The 27,274-nt window shown below is 45.9% G+C and overlaps 1 protein-coding gene across 1 annotated transcript in view; it reads left to right on the top strand.

The window, feature by feature from the left end:
* Positions 1–6,066: 6,066 nt before the first annotated feature.
* LOC130368125 (prenylcysteine oxidase 1-like) overlaps positions 6,067–27,274 on the top strand; it is a 30,897-nt gene continuing 9,689 nt past the window's right edge. Inside the window, exons 1-3 of the mRNA XM_056571455.1 lie at positions 6,067–6,374; positions 15,969–16,175; positions 17,825–17,999. Coding sequence (XP_056427430.1) covers positions 6,272–6,374; positions 15,969–16,175; positions 17,825–17,999 — 485 coding nt within the window. The 5' untranslated portion in view covers positions 6,067–6,271. The remainder of the gene's footprint in view (positions 6,375–15,968; positions 16,176–17,824; positions 18,000–27,274) is intronic.

The following is a 27,274-nucleotide window of genomic DNA, read 5'->3' as shown; positions in this document are numbered from 1 at the left end:
CCACTGCACCATCTATAGTTAAGTGGGGTAAATATCCAGGTTTAACACTAGAAACTCCGAATTGTTTGAGGTTGTATGCCTTAATACTTTTATACCACATAATGAATGTAGTGATCAGGACATATTCATTATCGGGTGACTTCCACATAACATTGTACACTAATTCCGAAGTCATCTACCAGAAAACAATGTACTTATAAAACTATAAATGCTTTATTGTTCAATCATTAAAATCATATACATAAAACAATAATTATGGTATTGATATAAAGTGAACTTCAACGGGCAGATGGTGTCTCCAGTATTTGTTAATATTGCTGCATAATAGCTTTAAATGGGTACTCCGCCCTGAGACATCTTATCCCCTTTCTGAAGTATCGTGACGTCACAACTCCGCCCCCATGTGACGTCACCCCACGCCCCCGCTATGCAAGTCTATGGGAGGGGGCGTGACGGCTGTCCATAGACTTGCTCCCATAGACTTGCATAGCGGGGGCGGAGGTGATGTCACACGGGGGCGGAGTTGTGACGTCACGATACTTTGGCCACGTGGTCGCCACCCGGCTGTTTGTGAGCTGGAACCGCGGCATGCAGTTCAAACAGGTGGGTGGCGAATACAAGATTACGGGGGTCCCCAGCGGCGGGACCCCCTCGGTGAGACATCTTATAGGGATAAGATTTCTCAGGGCCGGAGTACCCCTTTAATAATCATCAGCAAATCACAGGAAATGCGACTCAAGTATAAAACACATAGCTAGAGTAACAATTGTGTGAATTTACAGATGTGCAGTGCCTCATATACATATATATCCCTTGTGGAGACGGCAACCACAACCCATATATATATATATATATATATATATATATATATATATATAAATAACCTGAACTCACTCAGTGATCCAGCCAGTGAATATTAGATGGTCCTTCAAGACCCAGAGTCACGCTTATCCAGGGTGCAGAAGATATGGTTGCTTTTGGAAGGCAGAAGTGGGATCCACACTACCTCATGCTACTTTTGCAGCAAAGAGCACCACGAAGCTACGCTATAGTCACTGATCATATTCCTACATCAGTGTTTTCCAAACAGCGTGTCTCCAGCTGTTGCAAAACTACAACTCCCAGCATTGCCAGACAGCCATTGGCTGAGAGTTGTAGTTTTGGAACAGCTGTAGACACAGTGTTTGGAAAGCACTGCCCTAGAACTTTCATGACCAACTGTGAGTGGTATTTCTGAAAAGGGAAAGGATTATAGGAGAAATGGGCACAAATATTTTCCCTTCCCTTGTGCCCGGGCTGCAAAAACGAAAAAAAAAAAACTTGAACTCACCTTCCTACGTTCCCCCATTGTGCTGATATCGGCGTCCCATTCCTCCGGGGCGCTGCTTGGCTCCCTGCTTCTTAGGCTCGGAACATCACACTGCAGTCAGCGTGTCGCCGGCCGCAGCGATGTCCCGCCCCGGCCGGTGGTAGGCTGAGCGCACTGTCATGTAAGGAGCCCGGGCAGCCTATCACCGGCCGAGGCGGGACATCGATACGCTGACTGCAGTGTGACGTTCTGAGCCTAAGAAGCAGGGAGCCGAGCAGCACCAGTAGGACTGGGACACCTATATTGGCGCAACGAGGGAATGTAGGAAGGTGAGTAAAAATGTTTTTGTTTTGTTTTTGCAGCCCGGGCACAGGGAAGGGAAAAGTTTTGTGCCGGATTTCTCCTTTAAGGAACCACAGCAATTCCATTAAGTGGAGACCACCAATAGCTGAGGCCCAGAAAAGTGCATAAGGGCACGTTCCCACTTGGCGTATATGCAGCGTGTTTCACGCAGTGCAAAATCTGCAGAAGCAGCGGGAAATACGCTTTCACACAGGGCTTTCCGGCAGCAGCCCTATGTGTGCAGTGCGTTTTGTAGGCGGGGCCGTGTGCCGATGTGACTGTGATGCGCGACTCCGCCTCCAAAACTCACTACACACATAGGGCTGCCGCGGGAAAGCCCTGTGTGAATGGTGAGCGAGGGATACACATCGTATTTCCTGCTGCTTCTGCAGATTTTGCGCAGCGTGAAATACACTGAATATACGCCAAGTAGGAACGTGCCCTAAAAGTCACCAGTGCTCTTCTTCTGACTCAATAAATGCGGAGACAAAACCTTATCTGGCATCAAAATCAGCACAAAAACTGTTCCCGCTAGTAGCTTCATGACATGGGTTTCCATGGCTGAGGAGCTACATGCCAGCCTTACATCACCAAGCAGAATGCCAAGCATTGGATGGAGCAATGGGGTGGTTTTTCGGGTGTTATGCCCCTTATTTCCAGTGAAGTCCTTTTGGACACTTGTATATCATGTAACGTCATTTATAATATATATATATATATATATATATATATATATACATATATATATATATATATAAATATAAATATATACATATATATATATATGTGTATATATATATATATATATATATATATATATATATATTAAATAACATTAATTAAATCATTTTATTTTTTTGTCCATTTAGAAGACACCAACTGCACTCAGATACTGGGGGAGATTTATCAAACTGCGTGAGAGAAAAAGGTGGAGAGATTTTCCCACAGCAGCCAATCACAGTTCAGCTAACGAACTCTGGTAAAGTGAAAGCTGAGCTGTGATTGGTTGCTGTGGGAAAATCTCTCCACAGTTTGATAAATCTCTCCCTCTGTGTATTCATACCTGCAGGTTTGGATGCATTTTTGCAGTTTTGTGTTATTTTTTGTAAAAAAGTGGCTTGTCTTAGTCTTACAAAAAGTAATTAAAAACTGCACACAAACCGCATCAAATCCAAACTTCCTGTAGTTTGAAGCTCCATAAAATCTAAAAAAAAAGTTTACTTTATGAATGTTATATAAATCTGAGTGGGGTTTGTTAAAGTGCATATAACTTCCTGTGGGGTGGATGGGTCACCGGAACCTGAAAGCAGAAGTCGGCGGCCAGGACTAGAATTGTTGAATCAGGAGATTTTTTTAGAGGCCTTTTTTAAGAATGGTTGCCAAGGGCAACTGCACAAGGTTTGATGAATCTCCCCCAATGTGTCTATAGGGTGCCAGTCATATACTTATATGTAGTGGCTAATACTTACACATATACTATTCATTCAGACAGGCTGCTCGGCATCTTATAAGGCCATGTCCATGTGGAATTTCTGTGCACAATTCCTCATAGGAACATTCTGCTGCAGCAGAGTCCCATTGATTTTAATGGGATTCTGCTGCACTGTAAACACAGTTGAATTTCCGCGGCAGAAAATCCAGACTGCGGAGTCTGCAGAAAGAATAGATGAATATGCCTTGCCCATAACCAAACTCAAGCGGGCTCCCCAGGGGCTATGAGACAACGCATTTCCGAGCCGGTCCTGGATTTTGATGCAGAATTTTTAAGAGGAAACCTGGAGGAGGACTAGTACTACAACCACCAATGGACTAGCTCTCAATGCTTCTTTAAAGATTCTGTGCTTCAATTCTTATTTTGTCACTTAGTTTGAACTCAATGGGCTTTTACCCGTGGATTCCGCCAGAAGAATGAATGTAGAATTCAGCGTGAACAGAGCAGCGGAAAGATCATTAAAGGGGTACTCTGCCCCTAGACAACTTATCCCCTATTCAAAGGATAGAAGATAAGATGTCTGATCACGGTGGTCCGGCCACTGGGGACCCCCACGATCTCCCTGCTGCACCCGGCGTTTGTTTATATACATATATATATATATATATAAATATAAATATATACATATATATATATATGTGTATATATATATATATATATATATATATATATATATATTAAATAACATTAATTAAATCATTTTATTTTTTTGTCCATTTAGAAGACACCAACTGCACTCAGATACTGGGGGAGATTTATCAAACTGCGTGAGAGAAAAAGGTGGAGAGATTTTCCCACAGCAGCCAATCACAGTTCAGCTAACGAACTCTGGTAAAGTGAAAGCTGAGCTGTGATTGGTTGCTGTGGGAAAATCTCTCCACAGTTTGATAAATCTCTCCCTCTGTGTATTCATACCTGCAGGTTTGGATGCATTTTTGCAGTTTTGTGTTATTTTTTGTAAAAAAGTGGCTTGTCTTAGTCTTACAAAAAGTAATTAAAAACTGCACACAAACCGCATCAAATCCAAACTTCCTGTAGTTTGAAGCTCCATAAAATCTAAAAAAAAAGTTTACTTTATGAATGTTATATAAATCTGAGTGGGGTTTGTTAAAGTGCATATAACTTCCTGTGGGGTGGATGGGTCACCGGAACCTGAAAGCAGAAGTCGGCGGCCAGGACTAGAATTGTTGAATCAGGAGATTTTTTTAGAGGCCTTTTTTAAGAATGGTTGCCAAGGGCAACTGCACAAGGTTTGATGAATCTCCCCCAATGTGTCTATAGGGTGCCAGTCATATACTTATATGTAGTGGCTAATACTTACACATATACTATTCATTCAGACAGGCTGCTCGGCATCTTATAAGGCCATGTCCATGTGGAATTTCTGTGCACAATTCCTCATAGGAACATTCTGCTGCAGCAGAGTCCCATTGATTTTAATGGGATTCTGCTGCACTGTAAACACAGTTGAATTTCCGCGGCAGAAAATCCAGACTGCGGAGTCTGCAGAAAGAATAGATGAATATGCCTTGCCCATAACCAAACTCAAGCGGGCTCCCCAGGGGCTATGAGACAACGCATTTCCGAGCCGGTCCTGGATTTTGATGCAGAATTTTTAAGAGGAAACCTGGAGGAGGACTAGTACTACAACCACCAATGGACTAGCTCTCAATGCTTCTTTAAAGATTCTGTGCTTCAATTCTTATTTTGTCACTTAGTTTGAACTCAATGGGCTTTTACCCGTGGATTCCGCCAGAAGAATGAATGTAGAATTCAGCGTGAACAGAGCAGCGGAAAGATCATTAAAGGGGTACTCTGCCCCTAGACAACTTATCCCCTATTCAAAGGATAGAAGATAAGATGTCTGATCACGGTGGTCCGGCCACTGGGGACCCCCACGATCTCCCTGCTGCACCCGGCGTTTGTTTAGAGAGTCGGGTGCAGCACCGGAGGCTTGTGACGTCATGGCCACGCCCTCTCAATGCGAGTCTATGGGAAGGGGCGTGATGGCTGTCATGCCCCCTCCCATAGACTTGCACTGAGGGGGCGCGACCGTGACCTCACGAGCCTCCGCACCGCATCACCAGTCCCATCTGGCACGGAGCGAAGTTTGCTCTGTGCACCAGATGTCTAGGGTGCTGCAGTACCCAGCGGCAGGAGTGCGGCCAGCGCCGGCTGAATCAGACGGCGCTAGGACCGTGCGGACACTGCAGTCTCCAATAGACTGCAATGTGTTCCGCGAGTATTTCCGCCTGAAGAAAGAGCAACGCCATTCTTCAGGCGGAAATTTCCAAGCAGATTTTCAGTTCACAAATTCCACTTCACAAATTCCGAAGTGTGAATTTGTGAACGGAAACCCATTCACTACACTATACATTTTAGTAAGCGGAATTTCTGCCTGCAATTTCAAAGCGGAAATGCAGTCGGAAATTCCGTAGTGTGAACCTAGCCTAAGATCTTTGGGGGAGATTTATCAAAACCCGTGCAGAGAAAAACTTGCCCAGTTGCCCATAGCAACCAATCAGATCGCTTCTTTAATTTTTCATAAGGCCTTCCTAAAAATGAAAGAAGTGAGCTGATTGGTTGCTATGGGCAACTGGGCAAGTTTTCCTTTACACGGGTTTTGATAAATCTCCCCTTTTGGGTTGTTACATGTGATGAAAATCATCAGCAAAAGGCTGCATTCAGAATTCCGCTCTGGAGTCCTTTCTGCTCTCTGGGGGAGATTCATCAAAACCCGTCCAGAGCAAAAGTTGCTGAGTTGCCCATAGCAACCAATCAGATCGCTTCTTTTATGTTTCAGAGGCCATTTAAAAAAATGAAAGAAGCGATGTGATTGGTTCCTATGGGCAACTCAGGAACTTTTCCCCTGGACAGGTTTTGATGTATATCTCTCACTTAGTCAATGGAATTGACTATACAGAAAAGTATATAGACAGAGCAGGTATTCTTCCCGAGGGAACATGTAGAAATACAAACTCCCGATACTTGGGACCCATGAAAAGCGCAGTGTGTGTACGGTGTGCGGGATCAAAGTGCACAGGAAGTCACAAGAAGACGGGAGCAGAGGCTGAAGTAGGAGAGTCGCGCATGCGCACAGCAGACTAGGAAGTGTTTCGGGGGTCGTCATGCAGCTCTCAGCCGCTCTCCCATCCATGCTGACCGGCTTCATCCTGTGCAGCCTACGGGCTACAGCCTTACAGGATCTGCGCCATCCGCCCAATAGGATAGGTGAGAACGGAGTCCTGCGGTAAAGCAGGAGGGATGGGGCTTATATGACTGTGCAAATAATGAGAGATATGTGCAGATCATGGAGGTCAGGGGATACAGGGCATGGTCTGTGTAATGTAAACTGTTTCCTTACAAAGTGTTACATATTCTTCTGTCATAACATCTCTGTGTGCATGCTGTCACATACTGAAGCTCTGCAGCCTGTATGTTCCTCATAACGTCTCTGTGTGCATGCTGTCACATACTGAAGCTCTGCAGCCTGTATGTTCCTCATAACGTCTCTGTGTGCATGCTGTCACATACTGAAGCTCTGCAGCCTGTGTGTTCCTCATAACGTCTCTGTGTGCATGCTGTCACATACTGAAGCTCTGCAGCCTGTGTGTTCCTCATAACGTCTCTGTGTGCATGCTGTCACATACTGAAGCTCTGCAGCCTGTGTGTTCCTCATAACGTCTCTGTGTGCATGCTGTCACATACTGAAGCTCTGCAGCCTGTATGTTCCTCATAACGTCTCTGTGTGCATGCTGTCACATACTGAAGCTCTGCAGCCTGTGTGTTCCTCATAACGTCTCTGTGTGCATGCTGTCACATACTGAAGCTCTGCAGCCTGTGTGTTCCTCATAACGTCTCTGTGTGCATGCTGTCACATACTGAAGCTCTGCAGCCTGTATGTTCCTCATAACGTCTCTGTGTGCATGCTGTCACATACTGAAGCTCTGCAGCCTGTGTGTTCCTCATAACGTCTCTGTGTGCATGCTGTCACATACTGAAGCTCTGCAGCCTGTGTGTTCCTCATAACGTCTCTGTGTGCATGCTGTCACATACTGAAGCTCTGCAGCCTGTGTGTTCCTCATAACGTCTCTGTGTGCATGCTGTCACATACTGAAGCTCTGCAGCCTGTGTGTTCCTCATAACGTCTCTGTGTGCATGCTGTCACATACTGAAGCTCTGCAGCCTGTGTGTTCCTCATAACGTCTCTGTGTGCATGCTGTCACATACAGAAGCTCTGCAGCCTGTGTGTTCCTCATAACGTCTCTGTGTGCATGCTGTCACATACTGAAGCTCTGCAGCCTGTGTGTTCCTCATAACGTCTCTGTGTGCATGCTGTCACATACTGAAGCTCTGCAGCCTGTGTGTTCCTCATAACGTCTCTGTGTGCATGCTGTCACATACTGAAGCTCTGCAGCCTGTGTGTTCCTCATAACGTCTCTGTGTGCATGCTGTCACATACTGAAGCTCTGCAGCCTGTGTGTTCCTCATAACGTCTCTGTGTGCATGCTGTCACATACTGAAGCTCTGCAGCCTGTGTGTTCCTCATAACGTCTCTGTGTGCATGCTGTCACATACTGAAGCTCTGCAGCCTGTGTGTTCCTCATTGTGGTTACACTTCATGGTACACACTGGGGTCGCCATAACACGGGGGGTCACCATAACACTGGGGTCACCATAACACCAGGGGGGGGGGGGTCACCATAGCACCGGGGGTTGCAAGTATCACTGCTTCTTCAGTATTTACCAGTGACTGTCCTTGTATCGCCATACTGTCTGTACCAGTGTACAAGGAACTACTCCATGCATTAACCCCTTGGGGACAGAGGGTTTTCCAGTTTTTTCACTTTCGTTTTTTTCCTCGTTACCCTTTAAAAATCATAACGCTTTCAGTTTTGCAGCTAAAAATCCATATGATGGCCTTTTGCACCACCAATTCTATTTTGCAGTGACATTGGTCATTTTACCTAAAAACCGACGGCAAAAATGAAAAAAAAATCATTGTGTGACAAAATTGAAGAAAAAATGCCATTTTGTAAATTTTGGGGGCTTCCGTTTCTACACAGTGCATATTTCGGTAAAAATGACACCTTCTCTTTATTCTGTAGGTCCATACGGTTAAAATGATACCCTACTTATATAGGTTTTGTTTTGTTGTACTTCTGGAAAAAATCATAACTACATGCAGGAAAATTTATAAAATTGTCATCTTCTGACCCCTATAACTTTTTTATTTTTCCATGTACGGGTCGGTATGAGGGTTAATTTTTTGCGCCGTGATCTAAAGTTTTTATCGGTACCATTTATGTATTGATCGGACTTTTTGATCACTTTTTATTCATTTTTTCATGATATAAAAATTGACCAAAAATACGCTATCTTGGACTTTGCAATTTTTTTGCGCATACGCCATTGACCGTGTGGTTTAATTAACTATATATTTTTATAATTCGGACATTTACGCACGCGGCGATACCACATATGTTTATTTTTATTTACGCAGTTTTTTTTTATTGGGAAAAGGGGGGTGATTCAAACTTTTATCAGGAAAGGGGTTAAATGATCTTCCATAGGGACCTATAACACTGCACACACTGATCTTTATCATTGATCACTGGTTTCTCATTGGAAGCCAGTGATCAATGATTCTGCCGCTTGACTGCTCATGCCTGGATCTCAGGCACTGAGCAGTCATTCGGCGATCGGACAGCATGGAGGCAGGTAGGGACCCTCCTGCTGTCCTTACAGCTGTTCGTGATGCCGCAATTTCATGGCGGTGATCCTAAACAGCCCCCTGAGCTAGCCAGGAGTGCTTTTACTTTTAGACTAAGTTGAACGCCGCGTTAATAGCGTGCGGCACCGCGATCAGTGCCGCGCGCTATTAGCCACGAGTCCCGGCCGTTGTCAGAGGCCGGGCCCGACCCACTATGACGCGGGTCCACGGCATAGCCCTGCGTTATAGAAAGGGAGTGTACCTATACGCCCTCCGTCCCCAATGAGTTAAAGGGGTACTCCGGTGGAAAACATTTATTTTATTTTATTTTTTCATTAATTGGTTCAAGAAAGTTAAACAGATTTGTAAATTTCCTATAACACTAAGAAAAAACTGGAGAATGATGAATTGGCACTGGACACCACGCTGCTAAATATTATGGATTACTGATAATGGAACGTACTGTTACCGGACAGGAGTGCGGGAGGTGCTTCACAAATATAAAGAGGACTCCAAATACAATCACCACCAAGAAAATGAAGAACGGAGCACTCACCCGGTTCGTATCCTGGATATGCAGCTCAACACCGACGGGGTATGAGGCTTCGTCAGGGAGGCGGTAGATGGAACGGGGGGAGCTCAGACGCCAACGTCTCGGCTCCCTCCCTTTCCATCTACCGCCTCCTTGCCGAAGCCGCATACCCCGTCGGTGTTGAGCTGCATATCCAGGATACGAACCGGGTGAGTGCTCAGTTCTTCATTTTCTTGGTGGTTATTAGATTTGTAAATTACTTCTATTAAAAAATCTTAATCCTTCCATTACTTATCAGATGCTGTATACTTCAGAGGAAGTTAAATTCTTTGTTGTTTTCAGTCTGACCACAGTGCTCTCTGCTGACACCTCTGTCCATGTCAGGAACTGTACAGAGCAGGAGAGGTTTGCTATAGGGATTTGCACCTATTCCGAACAGTTCCTGACATGGACAGAGGTGTCAGCAGAGAGCACTGTGGTCAGACTGAAAAGAGCAACTCTACTTACTCTGTAGCATACAGCAGCTGATAAGTACTGGAAGGATTAAGATTTTTTTAATAGAAGTAATTTACAAATCTGTTTAACTTTCTGGTACCAGCTGATTTGAAAATAAATAAAATGTTTTCCACTGGAGTACCCCTTTAAAGGAAAACTGTCGGCTTGCTCCCCCCGCACTAACCAGCGGTACTGGCTGGTAGTGCGGGGGACGCTGATCAGTTTGATGCTTACCGTGCCCGGATCCGCTCCGCTTTTCGGCCTTAATCCTCTATTTTTGGTATATGCTAATTAGGTGCTAACTTGCATTGGCCGGGCTAACTGGCCCTCTGACTTTAGCGCCGCCAAGCTCATCAATATTCCTCCGCCTCTCCCTCTTCTCCCTGCTCTGTAATGAAGAGAGAGGGGAGGAATATTGATGAGCTGGGCGGCGCTGTGGCCAGAAACGCTAACGTTAGAGTGCCAGTTAGCCCGGCCGGTGCAAGTTAGCACCTAATTAGCATATACCGAAAATAGAAGATTACGGCCGAACGGCGCGGCGGATCCGGACATTGTAGGCATCAAACTGATCAGCGTCCCCCACACTACCAGCCAGTACCACTGGTTAGTGTGGGGGGAGCAAGCTGACCGTTTTCCTTTTAAGATAAAATACAAGGAATAGATACCAGACATGGAATGCATGCATCATCTCGTACATAGTGACATATTTGTGTATCTGGTTGGTCAAGCCTGATATAAGAATCCGCACGAAGAATAAAAAAAATTACGTTCTATATTAAAGGAGTAGTCCAGTGGTGACTCAGTGGCGAGCAACTTATCCCCTATCCTAAGGATAGGGGATAAGTTGCAGATCGCGGGGGGTCCGACCGCTGGGGCCCCCTGCGATCTCCTGTACGGAGCCCCGACAGCCCGCGGGAAGGGGGCGTGTCGACCTCCGCACGAGGCGGCGGCCGACACGCCCCCTCAATACAACTCTATGGCAGAGCCGGAGCGCTGCCTTCGGCAATCTCCGGCTCTGCCATAGAGATGTATTGAGGGGGCGTGTCGGCCGTCGCTTCGTGCGGGGGTCGACACCCGCTATCTGGGCCGAGAGCCGGGGCCCCGTACAGAGAGATCGCAGGGGGCCCCAGCGGTCGGACACCCCGCAATCTCAAACTTATCCCCTATCCTTAGGATAGGGGATAAGTTTTTCACCACTGGACTACCCCTTTAAGTGCCATATTGCAAAGCTAGTCTACTAGTTTGTAGTTCAAAACATGTTGTTTTAGGGTGGTACACGGGGTGGGGATTTATCAATGCTGTCATATTTGCTGTAGTGGTGTTTCAGGCACATTAGACCTAGGCTAAGCTAAGGTGGCCACCTGGCCGGTATTTTATCGGCATGGCCGATATTTTGGCCACTCTGCCGGTATTTTTATATTAAAAATTCCGCTAATGCAATGGCCGGTATTTATCCAACCAATCCTCCAACTCCCGAAATGTTGCACCATAACCTATACCAGTGTTTCCTAACCAGAGTGCTTCCAGCTGTTGCAAAACTACAACTCCCAGCATGCCCGGACAGCCGTTGGCTGTCCGGGCATGCTGGGAGTTGTAGTTTTGCAACAGCTGGAGGCACCCCAGTTTGGGAAACATGTTCTATACTATATAGTCCAACTTGCTGGGAGTTGTAGTTTTTGTTTGGGGCAGCTGCTGAACCACAGGCTGTATCAGGGCATGCTGGGAGTTGTAGTTGGGTGAGTTCACACGACGATTTTGCTATACGGTTTCATAAAAAAAAACGTATGCAATCGTACAGAAAACCGCTCCCATAGACTTCCCATTCAAAACCGAATGCACCATAATGTATATGGTTGTCTCCGTTTTTCAAGCCATACGGTTTTTAACTTTTTTTTTTTCTGGACAGAAAACCCTAGTCTACCACAGTTTTTGGTCCGGGTGAAAAACTGTATTAAACCGTATACGTTTTTTTTTTTAACATGGGAGTCAATGGGAACCGTACAGAACCGTATGTGCGTACGGTTCCATCCGGTTTTCACCATTCGGTTTTTGACTTTCCACAGTTTTTTTTTTCTTGGAATTTCAATCAAACAAGCGAAACTTTATTCATAATGGAGTGAAAAGTTCAAAACGTATGTTTTTTTTCTTAAAAAACAGATGCAACCGGACATCATCTTTCAAACCGTATACAGATAAAAATTTGTACACGCGTTTTGATACAGATTAGTCAGGTTTTGAGGAATCCGGTTTTTTTAAAATAAAAAACCTGATACAGGAACTGTTTAGCAAAAACGTGGTGTGAATGCAGCCTTAGTAACCAACCGTAACTCCCGAATTTATTTTAAAAAAGCGATCAAAAAAGTCACATCCAAATAAAAACGGTACTGTTAAAAACTACAGATTGGGGTGCAAAAAAATGAGCCCTCATACAGCCCCGTATAATGAGAAATAATAAAGTTATAGGGGGTCAGAATAGGACAAAATTCCCCCCACCCCCACCCCCACATATTTGTACCCTGTGGTGTTACACATATATAATTAATTATGCAAAATAGCATGGCCGGTATTTTTTTGCAAGAAAGGTGGCAACTAGAGATGAGCGAACTTACAGTAAATTCGATTCATCACGAACTTCTCGGCTCGGCAGTTGCTGACTTTTCCTGCATAAATTAGTTCAGCTTTCAGGTGCTCCAGTGGGCTTGGAAAGGGGGATACAGTCCTAGGAGACTCTTTCCTAGGACTGTATCCACCTTTTCCAGCCCACCGGAGCACCTGAAAGCTGAACTCATTTATGCAGGATAAGTAATCAACTGCCGAGCCGAGAAGTTCGTGACGAATCAAATTTACTGTAAGTTCGCTCATCTCTAGTGGCAACCCTAGGCTAAGCTCACACTACTTGTATTCCAGGCGGATTCTGCTGAAAGAGTGATCTGCTGCTGAAATTCTGCAGCGGAATCCCAGCATTAGGGTACGTTCACACACACAGATTTTTTTGCAGGTTTTCCGCTGCGTATTTGAAAGTGGGCGGGCTCTTCTCGGCTGTCCGCAGCCGATTTTTCGCGGCGGAATGTACACTGCGGAAAATCTGCCGCATGCCCCATTGAAGTCAGTAGGGACTGTGGCGGATTTTCCGCAGCGTAAATTCCGCCATGGAAAATCTGCTGCGGGCTGCAGCTAGAAGAGCCCGCCCACTTTCAAATACGCAGCGGAAAACCCGCTAAAAAGTCAGCGCGTGTGAACGTACCTTAAGAGTTTCCAAGTGGAATTCCACATGGGAATCCTGTACTGTGAACCTAGCCTTTCTGTCATGAAAAAAAACAGACATGTCAAAAATTTTGATAGGCCATGGTCTCGGTGATAAGACCCCCACCGATCTTTTTACTTTCACACAAACACTGCAAATCTGCCTTATTTTCCACCAATTCTCTTTTAGTGTATTGTGCACAATAAAATACTTTAGCATTTTTTTGTTTTTTTCCACACACTTAAAGGGGTACTCCACTGCCCCAACGTTCCGAACATTTTTGCTCTGAACGCTGGGTGCGGGGGACGTGACGTCACGGCCACACCCCTCGTGATGTCATGCCCCCTCAATGCAAGTCTATAGGAGGGGGCGTGGCAGCGCCACGCCCCCTCCCATAGACTTGCATTGAGGGGCGTGGCGTGATGATGTCACGAGGATGTGGCCGTGAAGTCACCACTCCTGCAGCCCGCATCCAGCGTTAAGAACAAAATTTTCAGAACGCTGGGGCAGTGGAGTACCCCTTTTAACATTTGTGTTTAAACAGTGGGAATGGCAGATTTTTTGGTGATCAGTCATAAGGCACATCAAAAATAAAGTGCATTTACCGCTAAATATTTGTCCGGCAATCAATGGTAAAGCTGGTGGAAGATGCATAAGTATGTGAGTGACCTATACGTAGTTTAGCAGCTGGTATGCCGCAGTCTTTTTGGCTGTATATTTACAGTGTGTGAGGAGAACTGAGCCAAAAAACTGTGTACAGGAAGTATCCCTTGGCAAGGAGCAAAAAAAAGATTAATTTCTGCTAATTACTGATATTTGCAAATTTATTTCCCATAATGCATCAGTTTAGACCCATTTATCTTCATGGTTTTTATCATCTTCGGTACTGAAATGTCATCACTTTTAGTTATAGCCAAAATGTGTGTGTTTTAAAACAGCTGACATTTATCATTGTCTCTAGACTTTTTTTTGTGTGTCTAGAAAAGGTGCAAAAAAGGAGCAAGCAGGGTTTATTTGCGCCTTTTTTGCCCCTTTTGGTTTACACGTTTCTGCTGATTTTGAGTTGCAATCCACTGATTTTGGCAATACACATGATATGGAAGGGTTTTATGAACTGCGCCTTTTGGTGACAAGGTGCAAAAAAGGCGCAAAGCCACTGAAAAGTCTCTAAAACTACACCAGCCCAGACCGGTGCCTCCAGTCGGCTCACTTTTGACCCGTATCCGGTTTTGTGACCGGACCTAAAACCATAGTATACTACGGTTTTAGGTCCAGTCAGGAAACTGCATACGGGTCAAAAATGAGCCGACTGGAGTCACCGTTTGACTCCGGTCGGCTCATTAAAGTAAATGGAGGTCAGTGCTGGTCCGGCTGGGGTACGGGAGAGCCCGGTTTGCCCTTCCTGCAGCCGGCACACGTAATGTAAAAACGAGGTGTGAATGCAAATTTAGCTTAGCTTTTTATGTGAAGAGAGAAATTTCAGAAAATGTGACCTGCACAAAATGTATCAAATGCTCTGTGACCATTTAATAAATCTGGTTCTCCTACACATTACCAGCACACAAAAAAAGGTGCAGAAAAATGCTTCACTTACACCTACAATGATAAATGCTTCACTTACACCTACAATGATAAATGCTTCGCTTACACCTACAATGATAAATGCTTCACTTACACCTACAATGATAAATGCAATGATAAATGCTTCACTTACACCTACAATGATAAATGCTTCACTTACACCTACAATGATAAATGCAATGATAAATGCTTCACTTACACCTACAATGATAAATGCTTCACTTACACCTACAATGATAAATGCAATGATAAATGCTTCACTTACACCTACAATGATAAATGCTTCACTTACACCTACAATGATAAATGCTTCACTTACACCTACAATGATAAATGCTTCACTTACACCTACAATGATAAATGCTTCACTTACACCTACAATGATAAATGCTTCACTTACACCTACAATGATAAATGCTTCACTTACACCTACAATGATAAATGCTTCACTTACACCTACAATGATCAATGTCGGCCTATGAATTTATTTGGTGCATTATTGTCCCGTAGACCATTTGCTTCACCACCCGCATCAACGTTCACATGAGCAGACTTATTTATGAGTTCCTGCTGGGTGTTTGAAAAGGGGCAGGTTCTCCACGGTTTTCGGCTGCGGAATTTCTGCTGTGGAAAATCCACCGCAGACCCTATTGACTTTAATGGGGCTTGCGGCGGATTGTCCACATCGGAAATTCGTCTGCCTAAAATCTGCTGTGGACAGCCGCAGAGAGCCAGCCCCCTTTCAAATACGCAGTGGGAAACCCAGAAATTGTGTGAACGAGCCCTTTGAAGGGAAAATTCATCTTCACAAGCATTTTTATATGTCCATTACACCTAAAATTAAAAAAAAGCAATTTTTCTAATGGTATTTAATAATTGTATCACGGTAGCAGACTACAAATAAATGGTGTGTAGTCTGATCCTACAGTCCTATGGCCATGCCTTTGCCTCCTGCTTCTTGCAAACCTTCCAAATGTAGGGACAGATAGAAGTATGACTGCAGGATCAGACTATACAGGGTTTGATTGTTGTCTGTTACCATGGAGACGCATTGGTCTGCATAGGAGCTGTGGAAAAAAAACTAAAGGAGAGGTTTTATCAAGCTTGTTTACATAGTTGCTTCATTATACATTTTAAATGTATTTGAACAATGCAAAATTGGTTTGCAAATATCAATATACTCTTTACAGTATATAGTAGTATCTTTTTGATGTGCCGAAATGTATAATTTAATATCAAATGCATCATTTATCTTTCTAGCTGTTGTGGGAGCCGGGATTGGAGGAACATCGGCAGCTTATTTCTTACGGCAGAAGTTTGGCCATCATGTCCAGATTGACATATTTGAAAAGGGAGAAATAGGAGGCCGCTTGTCAGTCATAGAGATGGAAGGGAACCACTATGAAGCTGGAGGGTCAGTGATACACCCCCTGAATCTACATATGAAATCATTTGTAAAGGAGTTGGGTGAGTAACATCTACAACAAGGTATATGTGAACGATAGTTTTTAAAAAGCATTAAGACGGATTGTATTACTATGAAGGATAAAAGGGCAATTGATGGGGGCTGTTTTATTCATCAGCAGCCTCTGATGTCAGGAACAACAGCTTAAAGCGCAACTGTCACGAACTTGGGGCTATATAACCTACACACAGCCTTTGTACTGTTTGCAGATTGTGTCTACAGTAGTGTGTTTACCTTAGTTCTCTCTGCTTTTATCGCCCCAAAAAACGATTTTGATAGCAGCCGCACACAGTTGGATAGGTGTGGCACAAGGTTCCCTATGCCCCGCCGCCGACACGCCTATCCCCTGTACATCAGCGCTGGGATCGCTGTGTGATTGACACACAGATCCCAGCGAATACGCATCTTAGCTTATCCCCCGTGCGTGCCGCAGCGTGTTATTCTGGCAAGCACTCGCTCTCTGTCTCTAGCAATGAGGAGGCAGGCGGTGGGAGCGAGCGCTTGCCAGAATAACACGCTGCTGTGCGCATGGGGGATAAGCTAAGATGCGCATTTGCTGGGATCTGTGTGTCAATCACACAGCGATCCCAGCGCTGATGTACAGGGGATAGGCGTGTCGGCGGCGGGGCATAGGGAACCTTGTGCCACACCTATCCAACTGTGTGCGGCTGCTATCAAAATCGTTTTTTGGGGTGATAAAAGCAGAGAGAACTAAGGTAAAAACACTACTGTAGACACAATCTGCAAACAGTACAAAGGCTGTGTGTAGGTTATATAGCCCCAAGTTCATGACAGTTGTGCTTTAAAGGAGATATATAATGCACACAAATGTATCCCCTATCTGCAGTAGAGGGGATAAGTATTAGATTGGGACTGGGACCCCCCCGCATTCCAAAACCTATCCCCTATCCTGCAAATAGGGGGATAAGTTTTTGTTCATGATACTTCTCCTTTAGGGTACATTCACACATACAGGATCCTGCGCAGATTTGATGCGCAGGATTTGTAACTGCAGATTAGGAGCCGTGCTCAGTCATTTAGTTTACATTGAAATCTGCAGCAGAAAATCCTGCGCATCAAATCTGCGTATGTGTGAACGTACCCTTATAAAGTACCTGTCATGATCTTGTTAAATTTATAATCACAGAAAGAAACAGAATATAGATTCCGGTCCCACGTCAGACCACACTCGCCCAGCATAGAGAATATCAAGCAAAGATTAAGGTGCTCAGGGTGCGCCTAAACCATAACTTTTAATCTAATCAAAAAAACTATTCCACAAAAGAGATGTGCGAAAGTGATCCCAACAACTTTAAAATCTTACTGAAGCTATATAGGGACCTCGTCATAAAGAATGAGTGAGCTGGACAGGAATATTAGGGAAAGCCTTCTCTCCACAGGATCCACATTGCCATTGTCTATATTATTCTCTCCACAGGACTTTAATGGTACTCTGCTGCAGTGGGATTTCTGAAGCAGCAAATCTCGGCTGAATTCTGCTTGGAAATTTCGCTGTGTAAACATAGCCTAAGGATTTTGATGCAGATCTTCTGCTGCTGATTTACCTAACCAACGAAGAATGCCTGTGTGAATGAGCTCAAAACACAGTCCGGAGCGTTAGAATGTAACCTATACATTTTTTTTCTCCTAGGTCTCAAAACTCGCTTACCGAACGGAGATCTGGTTGGCATCTATAATGGGGATGAGTTTGTTTTTCAGGAGAGTGAATGGTATTTGATAAATGTCATTAAAATGATCTGGAACTATGGTCTCAATTTCCTGCGGATGCACATGTGGGTGGAAGACATTTTGGATAAGTTCATGAGGTATTTACGTTTATGTCCATACAAGCAGGAGGATTTGCCTTGTTTGTTATTGCTTTAATACATCTATAAGTTGCGTTCTGTTAAACTATTGTATTTTTGGCTTGTTTATAATTTAAGGTGGCTACAAATGTAAAATTGCACTTTTAGTGACTAATTCAGTGTTTCCCAACCTGAGTGCTTCCAGCTGCTGCAAAACTACAGCCTTTGGCTGTCCGGGCATGCTGGGAGTTGTAGTTTTGCAACAGCTGGAAGCACCGTGGTTGAGAAACACTGGACTGATTAAATGTAATTTAAATGGATTGTTAATGAAGTCTAAAGGGCAGGTCCTAGGCTAAACTCCTCTGGCTGGGAACCTTCGCTATATTAACCCCTTAACGACAATGAACGTAAATGTACGTCATGGTGATGTGGAACTTAACGCACCATGACGTACATTTACGCTCCACCATGATCTCGAGCACTGGAGCGGTGCTTGGGTCATGCGCGGCAGGTCCCGGCTGCTATCAGCAGCAAGGGACCCGCCGGTAATCGCGGACATCCGCCATTAACCCCTCAGATGCCGTGATCAATACAGATCACGGCATCTGCAGCAGTGCGGTACTTTGAATGGATGATCGGATCGCCCTCAGCACTGCTGCAGGGATCCGATCATCCAGCAAGGCAGCCGGAGGTCCCCTCACCTTGCTCCGGCCATCTCCCAGGGTCTTCTGCTCTGGTCTGAGATCGAGCAGACCAGAGCAGGAGATCACCGATAATACTGATCAGTGCTGTGTCCTATACATAGCACTGAACAGTATTAGCAACAACTAATTGCTATGAATAATCCCCTAGGCGGAAATATAGTGTAAAAAAAATTAGAAAAATCCCCTCCCCCAATAAAAAAGTAAAACGTCAGTTTTCCCATTTTAGTCCCCAAAAAGTGTAAAAAAAAAAATGAATACACATTTGGTATCACTTTGTGCGTAAAAGTCTAAACTATTAAAATATATTGTTAGTTATCCCGTACGGTGAACGGCGTAAAGCTTAAAAAAATTTAAAAAGTCCAAAATTGCTGCTTTTTTGTCACATTTTATTCCAAATTTTTTTTAGAAAAAAGTAAAACCTAAGCAAAAGTGGTACTGATAAAAAACTACTGATCATGGCGCAAAAAATGAGCCCTCCTATCGCCCCATATACGGAAAAATTTGATTTATAGGTGGTCAAAATAGGGCAATTTCAAACATACTAATTTTGTTAAAATGGTTTGAGATTTTTTTTTAAGCGGTACAATTATAGAAAAGAATATAATCATGGGTATCATTTTAATTGCATTGACCCACAGAATAAAGAAAACATGTCATTTTTACCAGAAAGTGTACAGCGTGAAAACAAAACCTTCCAAAATTTGCTAAATTGCGGTGTTCTTTTCAATTTTCCCACATAAATAATATTTGGTTGCGCCGTACATTTTATGGTAAAATAAGTGATTTACTTACAAAGTACAATTGGTGGCGCAAAAAACAAGCCCTCATATGGGTCTGTGGATGGAAATATAAGAGAGTTATGATTTTTAGAAGGCGAGGAGGAAAAAACGAAAATGCAAAAATAAAATTGGTCTGGTCCTTAAGGCCAAAATGGGCCTGGTCCTTAAGGGGTTAAAGGAGAAGTATCATGTATAGGGATAGGGGATAAGTTTTAGATTGCGGAGGGTCCGACCACTGGGATCCCCCCGAGATCTCCTGTACAGGGCCCAGTCTCTCTCTCGCACGAAGCGGCGGCCAACAGGTCCCCTCCATATATCTCTATGGGAGAGCCGTTCAGCTATCTTCGGCTCTCCCATAGAGATATTTGGAAAGGGGGTGTTGGCCGCCACTTTATGCAGGGGGCGAAATGCTTTGTTTCCGGGGAGAGACGAGGCTCCGTACAGGAGATTGCAGGGGGCCCGAGTGGTTGGATTCCCCACTATCTAAAACTTATCCTCTATCCTGCGGATAAGGGATACGTTTTTGTACAGAATATTTCTCTTTTAAGTGTATGATTCATACAAAGTGTATAGGCTTAACCTGTTGGGTGCACAGGGTGTACAGGTACGCCCTCGTGTCCCGGTACTTAAGGACGGAGGGCGTATCTGTACGTCCTTGTCCCCGCTACTGGGGTTTAAAGCGTGGTCATGAGCTGTGCATGCTTCAAACCCGTGGTCCCGACTGCAATCAGCAGCCAGGACCCAGGGTAAATGGCGGGCATCACCGATGGGGCTGATGCCCAGCATTAACCCTTTAGACGCCACAATCAAAGTTGATTGCGGCGTCCTAAACCGACAGTAAAAGTATCCCAGCAGCTCAGTGGAGCTGATCGGGACTTTTACGGTGAAACCGCGATGTCCCGATCAGCTGAGGGGACTGCGGGAGGGTCCTTACCTGCCTCCTCACCGTCTGATCGGTGATCTGCTGCTCCCATGCAGGCTGGAGCGGCAGAGCACCGATAACACTGATTAATGCTATGCTGTGGCATAGCATTCACCAGTATATGCAATCAAAAGATTGCAAAAAAAGTGAATTAACCCCTTTCTAATAAAAGTTTAAATCCCCCCCCCCTTTGCCATTTTTTAAATAATATGTGGTACCGCCGCGTTTGTAAATGTCCAAACTATTAAAATATAAGGGTAACTAAACCGCACAGCCGATGGCGTACATGTAAAAAAGTAGTAAAATAAAACCTATATAAATTGGGTATCCTTGTAAACCGTATGGACCTACAGAATAAAATAATGAAGGTGTAATTTTTCCCAAAAAGTGCACTGCGTAGAAACGGAAGCCCCCAAAGGTTACAAAATGACGTTGTTTTTTTCTTATTTATTTTTTTTTCACCCCACAAATTTACTTTTATTTCGCCACAGATTGTTATAAAATAAGTGATGTCCTTGCAAAGTACAATTGGTGACGCAAAAAACAAGCCCTTATATGGGTCTGTAGGTGCAAAAGGAGAGGAGGAAAAATGAAAGTGCAAAAATGAAAATTGGCTTCGTCCTTAACCTCTTCAGGACGCAGGGCGTACAGGTACTCCCATGGGAATTTCGGTCCCCCCGCTAGCCGGTCGGGGACCGGACCGGGATGCCTGCTTAAATGATTCAGCAGGCATCCCGGCACATCGCCGAGAGGGGTCCTGAGCCCCCCTCCCCACCCGATTCCAGGTCATACGGGTCTCCGGTGACCCGGAAAATAAGGGGTTGGGGGTGTCCAAGACACCGCGATCCCCCAGAATGGATAGGAGTGAGGTGGCAGGGGTGCCACCCCTCCTATCCCTGCTACTGGTCGGTCAGAAGCGACTGACCAACCAATAGCAGATCAGGGGTGGGGGAGGGGGGTTAAAGTTTGGTTCCCCCGCTCTGCCCACCCATGGTAGTCCTCCAGGCAGAGCAGGGGAACCGTGATGTGAGCGGCGGCAGAGGTCCCTTACCGGGCTGCGATCGGCGGGGGCGTGCGGCAGGAGGTGAGTAGTTGCCTAGCAACATCTGCAGGGCAACAGTTTGGAGACCACTATGCAGTGGTCTCTAAACTGTAGCCCTCCAGATGTTGTAAAACTACAACTCCCAGCATGTCCAGACAGCTGTTTGCTGTTTCGGCATGCTGGGACTTGTAGTTTTGCAAGATTTAGAGGGGTAAGTTTGGAGATCACTTTGCAGTGGTCTCTAAACTGTGGCCCTCTAGATCTTGTAAAACTACAACTCCCAGCATGCCCACACAGCAGTTTGCTCTCTGAGCTTGTTGGGATTTGTAGTTTTGCAACATCTGGAGGGCCAAAGTTTGGAGATCACTGTGCAGTGGTCTCTAAACTGTGGCCCTCTAAATCTTGCAAAACTAAAACTCCCAGTATGCACGAAAAGGAAACGGCTGTCTCGCCATGCTGGGAGTTGTAGTTGTGTACCTCCAGCTTTTGCATAACTACATCTCCCAGCATTCCCTTCGGCAATCAGTACATGCTGTGAGTTGTACTTTTGCAACAGCTGGAGGCACACTGGTTGGAAAACCTTCAGTTAGGTTCTGTTACCTAACTCAGTATTTTCCAACCAAACTGAAGGTTTTTCAACCAGTATGCCTCCAGCTGTTGCAAAACTACAACTCCCGGGGGGCGTGGCCTAGACGCTGAGCCGAACGGACGCATGCTGAACTAGCTCCGCTCTGAACCGTGTTGTTTAGCATCCTGTCTTCATCCTGGACCTCAGAACTTTGCCTCAGAGACTTCGGAACCGCAGTGGATCGGCGGGGTCCATCATGCCAGCTAATAAGTGCGGTGTGGCGGCAGCCGCGAAGTTGCAGGGTTTCGCGCGCGGCCATGACCAAGATGGCGCCGGGCCCTCTTCCTCCGCTCCTGCTGAGCCGGTCGCTGACTCCCGCCCGGAGACTCCCTCTACACTGGCCACTGTCCCAGGGGAGGTGACCCTAAGTGAGGTGTCAGCGCAACTTCTGGCTGCCATTACCATGTGCAAAACTTCCCTGACGAGTATGCTGGAAGAAGTGAAGATTGATATTGGCCTAATCGGGCAGGACCTGCACAACCTCCGGGACAGGGTGAGACAGGCTGAAGATCGTATCTCCTCAGTCGAGGACTCGGTGGCGCCCTTACCTGCTGCGATATCAGACCTGGAGCGCACTGCGTCGCAAAGGAAAGAGAAGGCAGACGACCTGGAGAACCGGTTGCGGAGGAACAACCTCCGGATTGTTGGCCTACCGGAACACTCTGAAGGTCAGGACCCCGGCTCCTTCGTGGAAAAGTTGCTGCGGGAGCTGTTGCCTGACGCCCCGTTCACTACCACCTTCGCGGTGGAGAGAAAACACCGGGTCCCGACTCGCCCCCTCCCGCCAGGGGCCCTGCCGAGGCCGCTTCTAGCCAGGATGCTGAACTGTAATGACCGGGACATCGCCTTACGACTGCTCCGTCGCCTGCCAGAGCTTACCTTCAATGGATCTCTGGTGTCGATATTCCCTGACTTCTCCCATGACCTGCAGAAGAAGCGTGCCACCTTCCAAGCGGTGAAGCGGAAGCTGAGAGACATGGCGATCCCTTATTCTATGGTGTACCCAGCCCGACTGAGGGTCGTGGACGGTGAGAGGGCCATCTTCTTCATTACCCCACAGGAGGCTGATGAGTGGGCCTCAAGGAGGCGCAATGTGAGGCGCTGAGGTCTTGCGCGCCATCTGGGCCCGGCTGGGCCCTGCCGTCTATTGCTCTGTCTGGTACTCCCGAACTGCCAGTGAACTGTGAGTACTGCTGTCTACAGTGACTTGCTTCTGGGACCCCTGGTGTGCCCCTGTACCCATCTTCCGGTCCCCTCATGGCCTACTCCCCCATGTGCATATACATTCTGGGATGCACCCAACTGCCACCTTCACCCGTGGACTTTCGCCCTCCGTACCTGCATACCCCACCTGGATACCCCACCCGACCTCGCTGTCCTACCCCCCCCCCCCCATGGACTGCCCCTCAGTAACTGTATGTTCCCTCTCATGCCGGACCCATGCAGACCCTTTCCTCACGCTGCCCTGTGCCCAACGGATCCTGCATCCTCCCTGTACCGTTTATCCCTTTCCCCTACGCTGGACTTCCCCATAGGGGACCTGGTACTCCACTGGTGAATGTTGCCATACACCTGTGACTGAAGCAGTTCTGACGACCTGTTACTGCTCTGCTGATGGGACTTGAAGTTCGGTTGATACCTCAGGACTGCATGTTGTTCTGCACTGCTCATACTCACTATACTGTGCAGTATATTGCCCGGGTTATCGCCCACCCGTATTTCCTTTTGTTTATGTACCCTAGTTATTTGATGGCACTGCTGTTTGTCCCTGACGGCAGATCGTGAGGTCTCTTTTCCCTGCGACCTTGATTAACACGATTCCCCCCGCATTATACATCTCTTCTGGGCCTTAGGCTAATGGCCTTATGCATGTTGCATCTGTTTATGACCCTCTTGTTTTGTCTTTGTCTAGTGTTTTGTGTCTGTTTCGTTTTGTGTACGTCCCGGTCGGGCTGCCTGCCCTTCTTCCCTCTTTCCTTCGCACCTTCTCTGTGGTTTCCCTGCTCTTCTACCCCCTTCTGTCATCCCCCTACCTGCCCCCTCTTCTACTTACACATCGGGTACTCGTTTTACCCCTGTTTGTCTTCTCTCACCATTCCTTTCATTTCAGCTTCACTCTCTCCACATGGCGAATGTTAGGTACCTTTCGTGGAATGTGAGGGGTCTTGGCTGTCCTCGTAAGCGATCTCTGGTGTATGCCACTATACGTAAGTACCAACCAACTGTGGTTTGTTTGCAGGAGACGCACTTGATTGCCCCTAACACTCGGTGGTTGTCTAGGCCCTGGGTGCAATGGACGCTACACTCTTGCCACACCTCACATTCCACGGGATTCTCTTTTATGATACACAAATCCTTGAGGTGGGAGGTGAGGCACACTCGGGTCGACTCTGAGGGCAGGTATGTGTTCATTTTCTCACTTATTGACAATTCCCCCTATGTCCTCTTGGGTATTTATGTCCCTCCTCCTGGTGCCCTGGAGGTTCTACACCAAGCTGCAGTTTTCGCTGCCTCTTTTCCAGGGGCTAGAGTTCTCTGCATGGGTGACTTCAATAATGTGTTGGACCCGGCTTTGGATAGGAGAGGGGTTGGCATTGTTCCTTCCTCTTCCCCGACTCCGCTGAGTGCCCTGGTTCAGGAATTAGGTTGGAGGGACACCTTTCGGCATTTACATCCCCATGCCCGTGTATATTCCTGTCAGGCTGCTAGTGGCAACTCCCTTTCGCGCATTGATATGGTGTTGGGTAACCCGCTTGTACTCCCTATGGTCCAGGCTGTAGCATATGTCACTAGGGGGGTCTCCGATCATTCCCCTCTCCTGCTGACCCTGCAGACCCCTGGCCCTTCTAATATCCGAAGCTGGAAATTAAATCCTTATTGGTTGTCCTTATTTGGCCCTCATGATGGTATACCTGTACAACTCTCCATGTTCTTTGTAGATCATAATGGGGTTGACGACCGCATCTTAGTGTGGGAAACCACTAAAGCATTCCTACGGGGGTGTTTACAGTCGGCCATATCTTAAATTAAGAGGGAGGCGATGAGGGAGGAGTCTGAGCTGGGGGACCGTTGTGCTGACCTGGAGAGGACTTACATCACTGACCCGACCGATGACAATAAAACTGTATGGCTACAGGCGGGGCGACAGTATTTACATTGTCTGCAGGAGAAAGCGGCTCGTAAGCTTTTTTTTACCCAACAGAAGGCCTTTGAGATGGGAAATCAGTCCAGTAGATTACTGGCCCACCTTATTCACCAGAACGCCCAGTCTCCGACGGTACTACAGGTCCGTTCGGTGGATGGGACTGTGTTGACCACTACTTCCCAGATCTCTGACAGATTTGTCTCCTTCTACTCTGATTTATACACCTCTCAGGCCACCTACTCCTCACGGGAACTGTCTGACTACCTGGACGACATCACATTCCCTCGACTGTCCGCTGTCAGTGCTTCCTCTCTGGAGTCGGAGTTGACTATAGAGGAATTGGAAGATGCCTTGGGTGCCCTGGCGAGAGGTAAGTCGCCGGGCCCTGATGGCATTCCAGTGGAGGTTTACCAGCAATACAAGGAGCAGCTGACTCCGGTATTGCTGGCCATGTATAACTACGCGTTTGCCTCTGACGTGTTGCCCGAGTCCTTTTATGATGCTACTATAGTGGTCATTTTGAAGCCGGATAAGGATCCCTTAGAATGTTCCTCATACAGACCCATTTCCCTCCTCAATTTAGATTATAAGTTGCTCGCTAAAATACTCTCCCTTCGGCTGAATCGAGTTATTTTGGAAATCATTCATGCAGATCAATCAGGCTTTATGCCTGGGAGGTCCACATCTGATAACATCAGGAGGGTCCAGACACTCACCCAAATAGGTGCTACAGGGGGGAGGGATTGGGCGCTGGCCTCTTTAGACACGGCTAAGGCATTCGATTCCATTGAGTGGTCCTTCCTGCTGGAAACTCTCCGGAGATTTGGCTTCGGACCTAACTTTATAAAATGGATTTCTCTTTTATATAGATCCCCGAGGGCACGTATGTCCATCAACGGTGCTCTTTCTCCTTATTTTTCCCTGGGCAGGGGCACGCGACAGGGGTGCCCTATCTCTCCCCTATTATTTGCTATTGCTATTGAACCTTTGGCCCTCCGGATCCGTCAGCATCCGGGATACGCTGGTATAAGCATTGGCTCGAGGGAGGATAGGGTAGGCCTGTATGCTGACGACAGGATCTTATTCATGTCTGATCCTGCGTGCACTCTGGCTTTGGGGATCGGCCTCATTGACAACTTTGGGGTTTATTCGGGTCTTAGGATCAATTGGAGCAAGTCGATGTATATGCCCATCAGAGATTCTCAGGTAGGGAATTGTTTACATGGCCTGCGGGTCGTAGATCAGTTCAAATATTTAGGCATCAAAATCAACAGGCGGTTTGGGGAGGATCACCAGACGAACATTCTACCTCTTCTATCCTATGTCCGTACCAAATTCCGGACCTGGGCTGCCCTACCCCTTTCTGTGGCGGGCCGAATTAATCTCATCAAAATGGTGGTCCTCCCCAAGTGTCTTTATCTGTTAGAGCATGCTTCAGCCATAGTACCAGTCTCCTTTTTTAACCCCTTCATGACCCAGCCCATTTTCACCTTCAGGACCTGGGCATTTTTTGAAAATCGGACCACTGTCACTTTAAACATTTATAACTCTGGAATGCTTTTACTTATCATTCTGATTCCAAGATTGTTTTTTCGTGACATATTCTACTTTATGTTATTGGTAAAATTTCACTGATATTTGCATCCTTTCTTGGTAAAAAATCTAAAAATTTCATGAAAATTTTGAAAATTTAGCATTTTTCTAACTTTGAAAGTCTCTTCTTGAAAGGAAAATGGATATTCCAAATAAATTACATATTGATTCACATATACAATATGTCTTCTTTGTGTTTGCATAAAAAAATTGACAAGTTTTTACTTTTGGAGGACACCAGAGGGCTTCAAAGTTCCGCAGCAATTTTTCAATTTTTCTCAAGATTTTCAAAATCGTAATTTTTCAGGGACCAGTTCAGGTTGAAAGTGGATTTTAAGGGTCTTCATATTAGAAATACCCCATAAATGACCCCATTATAAAAACTGCACCCCCCAAAGTATTCAAAATGACATTCAGTAAGTGTTTTAACCCTTTAGGTGTTTCACAGGAATAGCAGCAAAGTGAAGGAGAAAATTCTAAATC

This window comes from Hyla sarda, chromosome 4 (genome assembly GCF_029499605.1).
Source record: "Hyla sarda isolate aHylSar1 chromosome 4, aHylSar1.hap1, whole genome shotgun sequence".
NCBI lineage: Eukaryota > Metazoa > Chordata > Amphibia > Anura > Hylidae > Hyla > Hyla sarda.
The sequence above is the reverse complement of the archived record's forward strand: the minus strand, read 5'-3'. Positions and strand labels throughout refer to the sequence as shown.